Source organism: Leuresthes tenuis, unplaced genomic scaffold (assembly GCF_036924035.1).
Source record: "Leuresthes tenuis unplaced genomic scaffold, fLeuTen1.0.hap1 SCAF_11, whole genome shotgun sequence".
Classification (NCBI taxonomy): Eukaryota; Metazoa; Chordata; class Actinopteri; order Atheriniformes; family Atherinopsidae; genus Leuresthes; species Leuresthes tenuis.
Window position 1 is genome coordinate 23391802 of NW_027325365.1, and position 17689 is coordinate 23409490.

A 17689-nucleotide genomic window follows, 5' to 3' on the forward strand; every position below is an offset into this window, starting at 1 on the left:
TAACCCTGCTTCATTCATGATAAGCTCCCATTTCCCATCACACTTATAATGTTCTTTTACCTTCTGACGATTACACACAATCAAAATCAATTCATTTTTGAAGATAACTCTTTATCCACAGCCCAGTGAGACATCCAGCGAATACAGGACAGCTTGCAGTCTTTGCTCTGCTCCACATTATTAACTTAACTATATATTAACTGTCCTGTTCTCAGCAGGAGGACGACAAACACTCACCCTCCAGTTGCGACACTTCCTTTGCACTAAAGCAAGGTGCAGAGTCTATAAAATCTGTCCCTGTTTTTTTTCCTTTGCACACATTCTGCACACTATTGAATACCAGGTTCGGTCAGATTGAGTTGAAATCAGGGTTAATTTAATTTATTTTATTTACTGTATCCAAAATACTTTGACAAATTGAATATATTAATGACTTTTGAAAAACAAAACAAAAAGGCTCTTGTATAGTAAAAGCGTTGCCTTTTATTTTCACTCATTTACATGTGTTTTTCCAACAAAAGAAATGACTTAGATGTGATTTGAAGGAATCATTTTGCAAAAACTTCCACAGATAAGTTACCATCTTTCTAGGATAACGTTTGTTGACTTTAAGCAATCTTTTTCTATGAGAAGAAATTAACCCCATGAGGAAAAGAACAGCCAAAAAAACTTGGTGGGTGCTTTATTTTGCTGTCAAACATGAAGACAACAAAGGCATTTTAGTGCAAACTACTGTATATCACCCAGCGTCATAGACTAGCTTTGAAGTGAAGGTCTTGGGTCTTTTATCAGGACACTGACCTGCAGCACAACTCTAACAGCACAAAATGAGGGTTGACAAGGTAAAGATGGACCGTTTTTAAATGCTCAGCAATGGCCCTGACATAAATCCTTATGAAAACTCTTGGAGAGAGAAATCTGGCATTGCAGAAACTACCTCAACAAAGGAAATAAAGCTTGTGGCTAAAATTACCAGCATGCAAGTGCAATAAGTATCTAGAGGGCTACTAGAGACATCTCTATGGTGTTATCAAAGGTTTGAGTAGCTGCTCACTGCAATCTGAAGGAAGGAGGAGTTGGACCATCCAGCTCTGCCCACATCAAAGTTATTGTTATGGTACTTTAGGTTCCCACACCCTAACTTCTAACCTTCTCTTGGGTATAGGCAGACGTGATGTGGGTGGAGTTGAATGATCCAAGAGCCGGTCACAGTCAGAGAAGTTTGAAAAGTTCTGTAACAAAATATTGGTGAAGGGTGTTGATAGATGTGTCTAGGCTAGTTAAAACTGTGGGCAATTGTAATTCTCAGTTCCTCAAATTAAAAGAAAGCTAGATTGAAGAAATCCACTCTGCACATGCTCAGAAAGGTACTCTCTTTGCCTGTTGAAATGGAGTATAAAAGTGCATTTTATAATTTTTTTTCATGTGCTATCTACAGTATAGATGCAATAACTATACTGTAATAATAATTAAAAATAACTGAGTTAATTGGTTAGAAATTGACAAAAAAAAAAGGTTGACATGAAATATTTGGGTAAACTCAGATGTTACTGGTGGAATCACTGTCCTTATAAGAATTAAGGATAATATACCAGCTGTGCCACTGAGCTAGGCCGTAAAAATGAAACTACTCATAATGAGACACAGCCAAAGTTTTAAAGGCCCAATGTAAAGCAGCATTGTACTTCAGTCAAGGTAGTGAATTTGTGGAATGCTTGCAGCGCTTCATTTAGAACGTGCACATTTTTCCTATGTCTATACAAAAACAGATGAGTGGGGAGAGGCCCACTCCAGTGGGACTTCCAATGATCATTATTAACAATTGAGAATTCCTACAGCCTGCTACCTTTTCTCACCATTTATCTTGTATTTTCAAAATTCACCACTACAGATACTTTGGTTTTATTGTTTGTACTTTAGCTTTTAAACTTGAATATCTTCTTAAAATGTGAGAAATGTTACAGCCGCTCTTGTTGATTAAAGGGGAACTCCAGTATTTTTAAACCTAGACCTTATTTCTGGCATGAAATACGTTTATCTATCACTGAGAACAGTTTGGCGAAAGTAGGTGTCCATCAGAAGCTATTTAGATAACTTGCGATCGGTGTATATCCATATAACAGAGTGAACAGGGCAGGGACGATGCAGCCTCTAAATAAGGCATTATCTGACTTTATTTCACCAATACTTTAAGACGAATGAATGAATGAACGTGTACTATAGCTCTGTTAGCTCATAGCTACTATTATGTGGCTACTTACAGCTATAGGAGAGCTAACGGAGGGAATTCTACACACACCTCTACTGGCACCAAGGTATAGGTTTAAAAATACAGGAGTTCCCCTTTAATAAAACATTTTTTTTGCCAAATATTCAGACATACAAATTTGCAATCAAATTGTTTTCTTCAGATTTTCTAAACTCCGTGTAGGACTGTATCACATGTATGTAAACCTCTCAGTGTTCAAACTTGTTATCTGTGGTCAGGCACTGCTCGGCCCCTCTGGGAGCTATCATTAACCAAACCATCAGGTATAGAGAAAGACAAGCTAAAGTTTCTAAATGTGCATAGTAAAAGAAGATCCAAAAAACATAGTATTAAAGAAGAAAGTGTTGTGGTCCTCTGTTTCCATGCCTGTGTTTGTGCTTAATATCCTCTGAGGTAGTGGTCGGTGTTCTCAACAGGCTCCCGCAGAGGCTGAGGTTGCTCCAGGCTGATCATGAGCGTGGGCTCTCTGCTCATCAGTTCTGGGCGGTGCCACTCTTCGTTTGGAGGCAAAGCAGTTGCAGTCAGAAATGGTTGTTGCGTCTCCTGAAAAGGAGGAGGGTTGAGGTTGAACTCCTCTTTCTCCTGCTGCTCCAAGTGTCCCAGGATAGCTTTGGACAGGAAATGAGGATCATCTTTGCGCTCATCTGGAAGAAGAAAACAGAATGTGTGTCAGCATCCTCTAATCATTCTCAGTGTTTTTAGCTCTCGTCTTTCAAAAAGTTTATTCAAACAGTTCTAATCCCAGAACACAGAGGAGCCTTTCTTTGGTGAAACTGGGTTTCTTGCCATCATCCAGAAGAAAAATGCTGACAAGAGGCCATAGATGTTGCATAAAACTGATACTATTGCGACTTCATTTATACTTCATTTCAAATTCACAGTGTAGAATTATTATTTTTTTTAATTTAATGCAATGGGGGGTAAGCAGTTGAGCTTAAAGGTTAAATCCCCCTAAAAACAGCCTGGGTCATACTGTGAGGTGTGTGCAAAGTGTACAGCTGCATAAATGCCTGTTTTTGTACCGTTGAGCAGGATGAGTTTGTAGCGGTTGCGACACTCCAGCGACTGATCCAGGATGTGCTGCAGGGTCCTGTAGAAGAGCAGGACCTGCTGTCTGCGTTCAGGCTCCCCGAAACCTGCCATTCTCTCCTGGGACATCCTGTAGAATGTGAGCAGAGGCGTCGCATACTCCACCACACAGTCATGGACCTGCTTACACACAGGTACACACACACACACAGCTGTGTTTTCATCACCTCCATTATCACTGATTTACGTTAATCTCCTGGAGGCTTAATCTAACACCTTAAGTCATGTTTAATGCTTGATTAATTGAGTAGCTGCTTTTTGTCTCCAAAGCAAAGTCAAGTCCCCTCAAAGTTGCTATTTTATCAGATTTAAGTCCCATGACATCAGCAATGCAAGAGCATACACATGAAGAAGAACAGATTCCCAGAGGAAGACACATTTCCTGGACACATAATCCTTTAAAAGCTCGTGGTACTCTACTTTCAAACATGTCTGATTATGATGTTTGTCAGGTAGATGGTGCTGTTATTGTGCGTTGATGACTTGTATCCTCAGGAATTCTCAGGTTTAACCACAGGGTGTCACTAATGTTGTGCTGTAGAGGGGGAAAAGCCTGCAAGAGGTGATGAACTGCATTTTAGAGTACTGATAATATGATGAAAAAGCAACACTAACGGCAATGTAGTGTTATTATCAATAAACTTACCAACAAAGACATCAGTTTTAATTGTAGTTATGTAAAAGGTGGGAAATATGATGAAGTAAAAATATTTTAAAGATGTATACTGAAAGGGAAACAATGTACTGCTTCTAAAATGACTTATTTGTCTATTTATGTATATATTTCATTATTATTTATTTTCGGCTAAGAAGTGAGTCCCTATGACAGAGAAATCCCAAATTGAGGAATTATTTTTCAAGTTACAACCAGTTTTACAGACGATGGATCACATTTATAAATTTCCTCTAAATTATTGAACAGGTCTAGTGGCTTAAACAGGCTAATTAATGTTGTATAACATCATAGTGCTAATGAGGACAGATATGTGCTTGGTCCACTAGGCTTCTGGTCTACTGGGACTTTGTTAGATTCAGGCATTTGAAAATCGGTCAAAACACAGTGTGAGAAATCGCAAGCGAGTCTTTGCAAACTTTAAAAATCCATCATGCATACAGCTTTGATATCTTTTTTTGATATCTTACTTTCTAATCCACAAAAACACACTCAAGTGGAACAAATTTTTTAAAAAAGTAAGGGAAAATCTTCTAATTCCAATTTAGAAGAAAATTTCCCACTGAGAACACAAGACATCTTTCACTGCTGCTGAATTTCAAATTTCCTTGAAGAAGACACTTCAAGTACAGACAGAATATATTTAATGTTAGAATTATAGATGTTTAAAAATTTCAAGTGAAATTCCAAGTTGTTCCTGCGGGTTTTTGATGGCCAGGCAAAAAGAGGCTTGAGGATGTCACCTTAGAGATCCTCTGCCACTGAGACGGATCTTTGTCATTTCTCTCAAACTGCAAGTCACTTTTACATTAGCATCTTATCAGCAGCTCTAATTGTTCATAAGACCCTCAGCATGCAGGGACAATTACTCCTGGTACAGAAAGTCTACAGAACGTCCAATCATTTTATTGTTTTAAAGAAAATAGAAACCTTTTTTTGAAAGAAAAGCAGTTAAGTGTCAAAGAGAATTACGTTGCACCATGTAGCTAGTCACCCTCATAGTGATAAGAACGTTTACTGTGAAGTGTACGCTTTGCCTGTCAGAAGAGCTGCTCAGCATGTCTGAAATCACTTTACAAAGATTTGCTTTTGTTGGGAGCTTGATGTTCCTTTTTACTGTTGTAAGTTTAACAAAAATCTTCATTTTGTGTAAAGTACAAAGGATTCAAACCATTTTTAAAAAAAAAAAACAAGGTATTCTAGTAATTTGTTACTAGTTTTAAACCTTGAAAACTGTGCCCAAGTACAAAACAATACTGAACTGAACACTGAAGAGCAAAAGTTTCCCTTAACTAAATCACGGAGTTGCTTTTGAGTATGATCAGTGATGAATTTGCTGCATCAAACACAAAGAATATAGAGCAAGCTGTCATGCTATATTGAACTGCTGCAAAACAAAAACAATCCCTTGACTCGGTCACTTTACCTGACTCTCGCTTTCTGTGATATCACTGCTCTGTGGTCTTTACAAATCGGGTCGAAAGTGAAGGTACTCTGATTACTTTTTTAAATAATAGCTGAATATTTTCACTTTGAAGCGTAGCAGAGTCCAAGTACCTATATGTAAAAGCGTAACTGGTAACAGTATCATTTTAGAAATGCACCTGCATTAAAATCAATATCTACATCTTCACTTACCCTTCCATGCTCGTCATGCACTCTGTAGACACTGTGCTTGTAGACCCGATTTCGGACTCCAGCCCTGTTTTTCTCAATGTTTGGAAGATTGTCATAGAAATGGATGTTGTCATCCTCCTCCTCTAGCTTGTCTGGGATGTTGGTATCAAGAGGGATGAGGATGAGGAGCTTCCTGGAACTGCGACCCCAGAGGGGACTGCTGGCTTGATGTGTGGCACAAAATGCTATGATGGAATCCTCCAAACCTGCACATGCAACACATGCAAGCTCATTTATTCGATCATATCTCTACTAATAGTAGAATTCAGTACATGGTGCATTATCATAACCTTATAGAAAAACAGAATGCAGAGCATAGCAAATGTAACAGCTTTGCGTTTTGATATTACTGACATGGCAGCACCAGTTTCAGGTAGCCCAGGTAGAAGGACCAGGCCAGGCCATGGGCCACGTTCATCTTCCTCGATTCACAGATTTCTGACACCTCCACCTCCGACGGACACTGTACACCAACCACAGGAAACAAGCAGAAGCATGTCACAACCCTTCGAGTCTGCTCAGGAGGCAACTGACATCTTCCAAAGGGTGTGTGAGAAAAGAAAAGGGCGTCCCCGCACCAAAGCTGCCCTTTGTTATGTAGGACAAATATATTTCTAGATTGAATTCAGTGCAAAAGTGAAGGACAAACACGACTAACACCCGAGAATAAGATGAATTGGCATCTATAATGATGCCAAGGAGGTTCTCTCTGGGTACTCCGGCTTCCTCCCACCGCCCAAAAACATGCATGTTAGGTAAATTGGTGTTTCTAAATTGTCCGTAGAAGAGAGTGTGATTGTGTGTGGTTGTTTGTCTCGTTTGTCTCTGTGTGGCCCTGTGATGGACTGGCACCCTGTCCAGGGTGTACCCCGCCTCTCGCCCAAAGACTGTTGGGATAGGCTCCAGCCCCCCCCGACCCGAATGACGGATTAAGTGGGTATAGAAAATGGATGGATGGATGGGATGATGCCAAGGAGTCTAAGGTAATCATGAGCTTCATTTAGAATCATTCAGAAGTCTGACAACATGAGGACAATGGTCATTCTTGCTGCTGAAGACCTGTTTTTATTTTATTTACACACCAGAAATGCCCTATCAGTTCAAACCGTCAGGCATTTGTTGTGTCTCAGGAAGAACTCTTAAGCAGGGACTAGTCTTTCAAGGCAGATATTAGACGTTCTGGTAATTAATTTTATCTGTAATACAAGTGGAGGTAGATGAGCGAAGATGGCAGTCGGACTACTGAGCAGGCCAGAACCAGACCACACTTTAGATTAAAAGAAAAAAAGCAACTAACTGCATCTACAGTAACAAGAGCAATTCCTCCATTATCATAACAAACAAAATATTGTTGTAAAAGAGCCCATACAAGCAACAGTTTTTAACATCAGCCTTTAAAACCTCAATAAAACAGGAACGAACCAGCAGTGAAACTCAGGTTGTTATTTGTTTATTGAGATTGTGTCTAAAATTGGGATTAGTGGCAGCTGGCTGAGGCTGAATTTCAGAAAAGAGAAATGTAAGTATTCTATACCTGGGACAATAGCCCGTAGAGTATTCCCCTTTTCAAGGTTAACATTTCTTATATGCAGATACCATTTTGATGGGACTTTGAAGAAAAGAAAAATCTGAGTAAAAAAATACAGGATTGGTGATAAACGGTAAGATGATAAACGGAGCAGCAGGTTCTGACAATGAAATGAACAGTAAAGTCTTTTTTCTAGTTTGGTAGGTGAGCTCCGTCAAATGGTAATAACATTCTTCAATGGGAAGCGAGTGAAATTTATGCTCAAATCTATATTTGCATGGTAGTTTGAATCTGTTGGGAAAATGGTCACACTTTCCAGAAGAGAGACATTTTAAAAGAGCCTCACATTCATGGTTAAAAAGGGATATTGTTGATACTGTATTTCTGTTTTGACCAAAGCATGTCACTCACATTTCATGAGACAATGGATAATGTCAGTGCCCCCATGCTAATTGTAAAGGCTATTGGTATATTTGTGTGTTGTAGCTGAGAACTTAACGGTCAGCATGAAACCCAAAACGGAAGGCAGAAATCGCAGTGCTTGTGTGTCAAGTCAGAAACTCACCAGGATTCCAAACCTTTTAAACACTGTGTAAATAACAGGAACCAGGAAAATAAGTTGATATTGGTTTGTGTGTTCTGTCAGGTACAGCAGGAGGACTGCCAGCCCAGGGATCAGCAGGTTCGTACCCGACAAACCGCAGGCTGGCAGCATGTTGAGGAGCGCTCGGCCATGATACCTGACAAAAACAGAGAGAACAGGAGGAGACTGTGGGTCCTTCCATCATCACTTCACCATGTGATTAATGGTGGACAAAAGCATTTTATCATCAATGAAGGAATCTGCATGTGTAACTTTCCAGTATATCAAAGTGTTTGTCTGTAGACATCTGGCCACTTTTGGTCTCAAGCAAGTATTGAAGGAAATATTTAGCTACTAAATATTCTGCAAATTATGGATTTGTTTAAATGTTTTTTCAGTTAAAACAGCTGTTTTCTGCAAAGAAAAATTGACCTACTTTTGTCCTCAACAAACTGATGTGGGCTGCTGTTATCAACTCCCTTATTATCCCATCTGATTGTAACAAACACAACAACGGCCACACCCTTGCCGCTCACCTGTTTGAATGGTGCACCGTCTCCTCTGTCAGCAGACAGACTCCATGCAGCAGAGGGCCAAGTGTCACAGTGAGTATTGCCATTACTACACAGCCAAATAACCCCTGGGGGGACATAAGCACGAAGCTTCCTATTGTTACGACAACCAGCACAACAGCACACACCGTAGTTAAATTCCCACGAGGCTGAGGGATGAGAGCATCCTGATCTCGGAGAGACTGCATCTGTAAGGGGACAGTCAGCAGGGGTCAGGAGCACAGTGTGCCAGGCCACTTCACACAGAAAACTGCTCAAAGCCATTTTAAGGAAGTCTGACAGGTTATCTGGGTCCTTGCAGTAAAGTGAGACATTATGTCGTTCTGTAAAATTCTGTAAAACTCAAAAGACCTTTTTTTCCCCACCATCACATTAGAGCATGTATTAGAAAGAATTCTGGCTTGTTATAGTCAGGGAGCATGAAGAAATGATCCAAACTGCCTAGGATGTCTTTACTTTTTATGAGTTGCTTGTTGAGCGTCTTTTCTTTCATCTGTTAATAGACATGCAGGTGCTGTGATCTCACTAACAGGAAGTAGGCTTATAATAGTCTTGTGGTACTTAGGAACAATCAGGAGTTTTCAAACCAGCTTTTATCAAAAATGAAAAACAAACAAACTCATTCCTACTTGTCTGTGTTCCAAGTTTAACCCTACAGGAACTGTAGCAAGTAACAAGATACCGAACATAAACTCTTAATGACGAGAAAGTATTCTGATGAATTAACAACAATTACAGAGTAGTTCTGTTGAGTGCAGTGACAACGATGATTTAAAAAAGAATACCCATACAAAGAGGAGAGTGATGTAGGCTTGCACAAGTTGGAAAGACTTGGAAATTCCTGTGAGTGTTACTTTACATTTAGTAGGTGGTAAATTGTTGGGCGAGTCTGATCTACAACTCTTCTGAAGTTAAAGCTTCTGAAGTTACAGCTGAACAAAATATCCAAAATTTGGAGGTAAACCACAGTTTTATCGGCGCCTGGAGATGTGGGTACACTCTTGATTTCTGACCCATTCTTTATTAAGCAACGTTCTGTCATAAATAATGACGTGCAAGAGCACTTTTCTATATTTGGTTGACACAGTATTTATACACTGTGGTCTAGTTGACATCAACATCAGTACAAAAATTTGGGGCCCAAATCTCATGTGATTTAGAAGCTGGTATTTTCTAGGATGACCCTGCACTTCACCACTGGTGGAAGCATGAACACATATTAACCTATTTTTCTGGCTTTTTAAAAAAAATGACAACTCTGTTCACAGCACTCACGCGAGAGCGGTGTACGGTGTACATTTTAGGACATCCTCACGATCAGGCAATTCAGCATCATACCTCAGATGAAAAGGTGTCACACTCGCACCAAAAGGCTTCATAAAAAAACTTTTCACAATGAACGGCCTCAGAAAAACAAATGTCAGACTCAACGGCTTCAGCTCAAACGTTGTCATTTAGAACGGCTTCAGCTCAAACGTTCTCATATGAAACGGCTTCAGCTCAAACGTTCTCATATGAAACGGCTTCAGCTCAAACATTGTCATTTAAAACGGCTTTTATAAAGTTTATAAAGTTTTTTTATGAAGCCTTTTGGTGCGAGTGTGACACCTTTTCATCTGAGGTATGACGCTGAAAACTGATCCCGAGGATGTCTTAAAATGTACACCGTAGTGGTGACCTAAATCAACTGTAGGTTGTACAGTGATGAGTGAGTCACTCTGTTCCTCTCGGAAGAGGCAGTAAAAACAATCACCCTGGTAAGACTATGAATCACAATCGAATAAAGTTACTTCAGGATAGCTGAATATATTAGCACACGTATAAACAGGTCATTCATACATGAATAAATTTAATTCACTTTCAAGGCATCACACATGATGATTTCCAAATGGTTTCCAAAATCCACTCAAAGAGCCTAATCACAAAGTACCGTGTCACAGAGATGTTCATTTTACATTCAGTGACATGTACAAACAGGACAGTTTTAACTGCATTTGCAATAACGTTGTCAGATAGAGGTCAAATCTTTCATCCTAAAGAACCTCAGATCTCTGTCTTTCATTATTTCACATTCCAGAGTGAATGGGAACAAAAAGTCCCATGTGCTAAGTATCCCTTTGTCTAACACCACCAAAAGTATGTTCTCAAACTACAAAACAGAAAAGGGCATGCAGGAACTCACCTCGGCTGATGTGTTTTCTCAGAGAGAGATAAAAGAGATGTCTTTTGTCTGCCGATTTCCCTCTGTCTCTTTTCAGCAAGCCGTCTCTTCCTATTGTGACATAACACTTTCAGTTTCATGTTGTATCCCACTCTGATTAATTTTGATCTTGAAGTGAAAGCAAATCATCGGCAGATAGATGATACAGTAAAGCTAAGAAAATAAGGTAAAGCACAAGGAAATAGACACAGCCTTTGGAACATCTCCCCCCAGCCAAGGACTCCATAGGTCTATAGGGAGGAAACAGTATATATATATATATATATGTATATATAGTAAAATAGTGATCCAACAAGTACATAGCCAGTCTTCTAACTTTTTCCCCATTCCATTTTCCTATATGTGTGTGTATGTAGGCATTTATGAGTTGGCTGAAGGTGTGGTACTATGCTCCTCCTCCTGACTGCAACATTCAGTTCCCCCGTTATCTGTAGTGTTGCTTCCTGTATTGCTGGCATCTTTCCAGCCATGCAAAGTCTCATACTTTCTGCTCTGCCACTCGTTACACACCCCTCTCCACCAGCACTATAACTGGTCAGCTCAGCCTTTGTCAACCAACCAAGAAACTATGCCATCTAAGTGGGAATTTTCGTTGATTTATTCTTAGAATAAATCCTGTTCCACTTTTTACAAAGTCTGTGTTCCTCTTTTTGGGATTGATTTGCAAGTCTTGAAAGAGAGTCGTTTTTAATAGATCATGGGGAATGTCAACTCATCTTGAATTTGAGCTGACAAATATGACTGACTCTTGGTAAATGCTCACACGTGGTATCTCATGTTTCCTCTCGTGGTTTCCAGTGAAGCATTTGTTGTTTTGGTCTTTGACTTTCACTTTGGCAAAGCGCTTTTCCTCTTAAACACACTTTCTTCCACGCCTAACTTTTCTGGTAAATGCGTGAAATCTTCCAAAGAAACTCTAGACGAGAAATGAGATTTAATTATTTCATGCAGTGGGTCTGTCAGTCTCTACTGTCAAAGCACAACTGGCTGCTGTAACTGTGTGAGTTCCCACCCATCCATAGGTGGTTTGGAGACCATCAAGGGAGAAATTTAAGAAGTCATAAGAGAATTTCACGTGTAGTCGTTTTGTAAATTAATTTATTTTCATGAAATCACCCAAATTTCTGAAATTACTCTGGACTCTTTTAAGTAATTGAACTCTTTCATGTGTAACATCTAGTTTGAGCTTGACAAGAGCACATTTTTCATGGTGGTAATCATTTAAAAACCGTTCAACACCAACACCCAGATTTAGCAGTTGTATAACCAGTCCAGTCAGTTGTGGATCAGAATTAATCCTTTGTATGGCAATTTGTGTGTGTGACTGAGTGTGTGTGGGTGTCCATATTCAGTGGTAAGGAAATAAAGGCTCAGTATCCATACCAAAGGTTCATGCATATTTTATTCAAGAGTAAAAAAAGTGGATCGTCCCATGGGGCATGCTTACAGTGTTAGTGACTGGGGAGTCAAACAGAGAGAGCAGAGAGAGAGAGAGAGAGAGAGAAAGAAAGAAAGGTAAAGAAAGATAGAAAGAGCCGTGGCACAATTTCTATGGCACAGGGTCTCCCAGGGGGTTCACCTTTCCCAAAGAAGCACAAGATCAACCAAGGAGCAACGCAACATGAAGAGCGACCAGCAGAAAGAGAGAGCTTAAATATTAAGAATAATGTTCATAACAAATAGAATCATAATAATCATAGAATCATAAATATCATCAAATAACAAGAGGAATCGTTAAGAATTATGATCAGAGAGAATACACATTTTTCCTTTAAATTGTGACGGCGACACACTGGCTTGTTAAAATGTGTCTGCTGCTTTTTGCTTCGAACAGCGCAAATTTTAACCATGCAATCATGCTTTTGGCTGCCTGAATGCCTGTGCCTTTGTATATAGTATGGTCATTCATCAATGCTAGTTTTAATATTTGCTTTATCGTAATTCATATTTATCATTTAAAAACAACTCCTGTACATCGACAAAGAAGAGAGGAGAGAACGTGGACTTGACACTTTGAATAGAAGCGTACTTGTCATTCTGTACAGCGTCGAAAGTAACCGAAAAAACACGGGTGGTGAAAAAAAAAAGAGATGAAAATCAACAAAATAAGAGAAGACAAAATGAATAGAAAAAATAAATTAAATCAACATTATGTACAAAATAAAGGATTCATTATACCTCAGTTCATTTATATTAGCCAGAAAAACAAGAAGAAAAAAATTCCTACCATAGTGAAACACAGAGCACAAATATAATCTTCACATTATTATCAAAGAACTTAACTTTGCATGCACTGATGCGTTAATATAAATGCTTTACAAAGACCTTTTTCTTCTGACTTCTTCTTGTTGTCTTGGCTGCTGCCTTCACCAGAAGAGTCAGTTTCCTCTGTGAAATATCATTTGCTGCTTTTTAGGCCAGAGACTCCCGGCCATTGCTGCTTTTTTTTGGTAGCAGACAGCAACGTGGGAAGGAAAGAGGATGTCGAAAGACAATGAAGAGCATGACTTCACATTTGAACTCCCTCACATTGAATAAAGCATCCTACTTTTGCTATACTGCATCTTGCATCCTGTGATCGTATGTATCAGATGTGCAATAAAACCTCTCTATGTATCCTATTTACACGCAACAGGTGTGTGTGTGGGAAGAGGGGGGGGGGGGTCCTCACTTATGATCCAGGCACAGTTTCAAGCCTTTCCCAAGAGCTGACTGGCCAGGAACTTGAGTTGACAGCTGGGGTTGGGTCCTCCACTTGGCTTCAGGTGGAGAATGTGTGTAGTGTAGTGCTACAAAAGCAAAAGGGAATCTCCTCCGCAGAGGAAAAGGACAGCGAGAGCTCAGATTAGACTGCACCTGGGATCATCTCCCACATTTCTTGCCGACTCATACACCACCACACCACGCATCAAAAAATTGCCCGACTGCTTGTGGTAGCAAACAAAAACACTTTTTCAAATATAACCGCACAGACACTTGAAGCATGTGCACGCACGCTACATGCAGGCATATCAACAACTCTTTAAAAACCAACCTAAGTTTAATTCCCACTCCCTGTGTTGGGATACAAACAGGAGAAAGAAGTACACGCACCCGGTACCTTAAATGCTTTCGGCCCTACGCTTCACCCCGTCCATCCCGCCCCAAAAGCACACACCACCCACACAGGAATGTCACGCCGACACTCTGAACTTAGTGGTGATCTCCGACTCACACGATGAACAGCAGCTCTTTTTCTTCGGCATGGGTTGTGTTTTAGGAGTTTCTTTCCTGTTGTGCAGGTACATAGGAGTTGTAGTTCTCAAGAATAGGGCCGATCAGTTCAGTAAAGAAACTCGGCCTTTGGTGGTAAAGTCCAGGAACACTCATGCCTTTAAATAACAGCTGAGGGCAATGGGAAGGGGGCTAGGTAACGGTGTGTCTGTGTGTGACTGTATGTAAATGTTATTTCTGTAGCCTTTTAAGTGTATGAAACACTGTGTTTATATGTGATGCATTTCTCTTGTGTATATATGCCTATGTACACGTATCTATAAATATGGTACCGTATCATTGTTGTAACTGCAGGTATGTGTCTGGGCATGTGGGAGTGTTATGTCCCATCACTGTATATTGCTGTTACTGTCGGTGCCATTGGGCTCTCCCATGTTCATGCGGCCCATCGACAGGCCCACACTATTGACGGCGTCACGTCGGGGTGGCATCCGCTCGTTGATCCGGTCCAGACCTTTGGCCTCCTCGAAACTGCTGATCCGATGCTGTGGGGAGAAGCCACGGATGGCTGCAGAGACATGCGCACACACGCGTACACGCAGACACGAACACACACACACACACGCAGAATGAATATTTAACAATACATTTAGTAGAATCTTGTGTATTCAAACCCTTCAGGGCTCTGTGGGTAATATTCAGAGCACTAAAAGAGACTGAATCACCTTTTTATCGGTTTGTAATATGTGAAGGCCTTTTTCCAAATCATTCATTCTGGTTTAATTTACCTTTCATTTGAGAGAAGCAGTTAGGGATTGCAGATCATTGTGATCCTGATTCTGCCCCCTTTAGCTGAGGCTCATTTTGGGTTTGAATAAACAAAGTTTGGTCGTATAATCCCATCTACACAGTTCTAACAACAAAATCCAAATACATCACCAGGTGCTCATCTGTTGTCTGAATGCTGAGCTAGGATTAGTTTGACCTGGGCTCACAATAGGTGGGACAGTCAATATGACTCGGCCATAGATCCTAGATCAGTAGTCTGAGAATAGATAAGCCGAAGGGAGACACAGAATACGAAGCACGGCTGCACAGAAGCGGTAATTCTTAAGTCCTTAAAACATATTCCTTGAGAATTCTGAGAGTCAAGTGATTGTTCAAAAGAAACCACTTTTTTGATAACATTTTGCAACCTGCACATAAGAATTCAAATGTAAAGACAAAATTTCAGGTTTTTATCCATCCAATGGGCTCATGGGTACGTTGGTCCTATCAAATTTGATATATTTGTGATCAAGCTCAGTTTTGTTCTTCCTGTGTGAATTCAATGAATAACATGCTACTGCACTTGAAGGGACACTCCACTGATTTCTCACATACGGTTTAGTATTGGCTGGTTGAAGCTTGGTCTTTACGACAGCAAATATTTAAATAATGGATGAGAATTTTGTGAAATACTCTTATTTGCATAGATGAGGTGATGAGGTAAGACTCATTTTTATAGGTCATTGCACAGTAAAGACTCATATCTACACCATAAGCTGTTAGACAGGAAACACAGCAGGGCTGCTTCTATCCGCAATGAATCAATCTGGATTTTATATATCTGTGAAGCTCACTAATTGACTCACCCTGTACTGTGTGTGGTTTTACGGGAAGTCCTGTAACTGATAATGATGACTCAGTCAAGAGTATTGCAAGTCCTTGTGAAATAGAATATCAGCTATCTGATTATCTTTTTTGGATTGATTTGATTTTTTTTTTCCCGGATAGAAAAGGGGGAAAATAAAAGTCATTTTGGTGGAAAGGAGTGGGAGATATTTACTATTTAGGCATAATGTAAGGCAGCTAAATCCTAACCAGTGCAGCACATACAAGTTACATTTCATGCAATTTAATATAGTTTTATTTAGTTAATATAGTTTTTTTTGTCAGATGTTTGGTCATAGGCCCAGTCCATTTTGACTGGTCAAAAAAGCCAGTTCTTTTTCCACCGATCAAAAAATCTGCAAATATTTGGCATTTGAATGCGATGGGAAATAATTCCATCTCTATTCAGTTCTGCGTCAGACAGCTCTACGGTAGTCTTAGGTATTCATCAGCTCAGGCTCCAATCAACACTCCAATAAATACAAAACACACACAATGAGAGTGCTGCGCTCTGGGCAGCAAAAGTGGGTACGACTGACTTTTCTTTAGAGAAATTTGGTTTACTGATTATAATGTGTCACATGGAGGCTCTGAAACTGAAAGCAGCAACGCATGTACTAAAAGAGTTAAGACTGATTTAATCTGTCTGCAGTTGGCAGCTCACTCTCTGCAGTTGGGCAGCCTAATCATCTCAGAAAGTCATGCTTATTAGAAACTGTGATCTAACAGACTGTGCAGGACACAGTTTAAGGAAATCCCCTTTTGTTGTATGTTATAAATGTTTTGTCTGGGATGTGCCAAACTGACCAATAGGAAGCCACTGTGCAAATTAGTTTCATGGTGATGTAGACAAGTAACAGAGGCTAAGCCTGCACTGCAAAAGAAGCCTTTGCAAGAAGAGCATTGGAAAGCATTCAGGAATAGAATCTTCTGTGGGAATCATTAACTCCCTTTCTTTGTGTATTTTAGGCCTTGTAACTGCAAATTGTTTGCATATGCAAAACGATTCATAATATATTAAACGAAAGGTCTTGAAATTGTATGCAGTTGCTGTGCTAAATCACTGGAGTGCCCTTTTAAATTATATTCAAAATTAACCAAAAGATGAACAAGCACTTCTTTTAATGATGTCATAAAACCAATTTCACTAAAACAAGAAGTATATGACTGGAAGCTGTAAAATCAGCTTAAGGGTGGTTTCTGTGGTTGATAAATTCCCCCAGACCAACGAGGAGGTCTGTCTGGAGAGCCCAGCACCACTTTTGAACAACAGTGACTGTCACGTTTATTCGGCAGTTATTCACAGAAACACTATGCCACTGTATCGCACAGTGAACATCTTACACCACCTACAAATCCTATTACATAACAGCAAAAAGATAAGACGAGGAATACCCATAATTCATTTGGATTGAACAAATTATGGATTGCACTGTAGGTAAGCCAAAAACAGCAGTGAACACACAGCAATACAGTTTACTAAAGCGTGCAGACAAATGACTAGGTCTGTGTACACAGGGTATACTATATATATTAAATACAAACGAACATGACAACAATCTGTTCAGTTGTACAGAAGAACCTGACAGACCTGTATTGGCTTCTGTTCAAACTGCCATTCTGATTAAATGTATTCACACAGCATGTATGTACAGGTCTGAAGTCTGGGAATCGCTGCTAATATTTGTGAACACATGTATTTAGCATTCAATTCCAAACCCAACATCAACTTTTCAGAGACATTTCAGACACATTCACTGGGCTTCTTCAGCAAACTTCTCGTGTGATATCACATGGCATAAGCACTGATCGGACGTCATGATCCCATGTCATTGCCAGACTTAAGTTCTATACTTCAACCTTGTGACCATTTGCTGAAGGAGACCGAAAGCTCTCTGAGAGGCTGAGTTTTTTGCCACATATGTTGGTAAGGATTGGTTTGTAAAATGAATACAAATGTTCCCTCAGCACATCAATTTCAAGTCACTGCTGCAGGTGACCCTTGTTCTGCTGTAGCTTGTAGAGAAACAGATTGATTGCATGTTCATTGACAACAGAGCTACAGCACTTACACAAAACATAAAGAAAAGACTGTAACACAATGCAGTCTATAGTAAAACGTTTGATTAACCCTGTCCCCCTTCACCACACCCACTCCCACCCACAGCCCCGCTCTTCTTCTATGTATGTGTGTGTGTGCATGGTAAGGAA

General features: G+C 39.9%; 2 protein-coding genes across 5 annotated transcripts in view; both read right to left on the reverse strand.

Moving 5' to 3' along the window:
• Positions 1–2578: 2578 nt before the first annotated feature.
• sting1 (stimulator of interferon response cGAMP interactor 1) lies at positions 2579–8608 on the reverse strand. 2 transcript variants are annotated; one of them, XM_072396490.1, is made up of 6 exons: positions 8356–8608; positions 7802–7976; positions 6063–6171; positions 5670–5914; positions 3292–3478; positions 2579–2913 (listed from the first exon to the last, which is right to left on the reverse strand). In XM_072396490.1, the coding sequence occupies exons 1-6, from the start codon at positions 8577–8579 to the stop codon at positions 2648–2650; spliced, it is 1206 nt and encodes a 401-aa protein (XP_072252591.1). In that variant the 5' UTR covers positions 8580–8608; the 3' UTR covers positions 2579–2647. The 2 variants fall into 2 exon arrangements, with proteins under 2 accessions (XP_072252591.1, XP_072252590.1); XM_072396489.1 differs by having other exon boundaries at positions 3292–3481.
• A 3388-nt stretch (positions 8609–11996) lies between these two features.
• The window catches only part of LOC140318372 (protein phosphatase 3 catalytic subunit alpha-like), a 37294-nt gene continuing 31601 nt past the window's right edge, over positions 11997–17689 (reverse strand). For all 3 annotated transcript variants that reach the window (XM_072396167.1, XM_072396165.1, XM_072396166.1), the window contains one exon: positions 11997–14393. In XM_072396167.1, the coding sequence (XP_072252268.1) occupies positions 14215–14393 (179 nt within the window). In that variant the 3' untranslated portion in view covers positions 11997–14214. The remainder of the gene's footprint in view (positions 14394–17689) is intronic.

Excerpts from the sequence above, each read along its gene's own strand:
- sting1 (XM_072396489.1), bottom strand. The coding sequence starts at position 8,579 with ATGCAGTCTCTCCGAGATCAGGATGCTCTCATCCCTCAGCCTCGTGGG. Across the intron at positions 5,915-6,062 it reads CCTGAAACTGGTGCTGCCAT|GTTTGGAGGATTCCATCATA; the intron begins GTCAGTAATATC and ends TTGCATGTGCAG. Across the intron at positions 2,914-3,291 it reads CAAACTCATCCTGCTCAACG|ATGAGCGCAAAGATGATCCT; the intron begins GTACAAAAACAG and ends TTCTTCTTCCAG.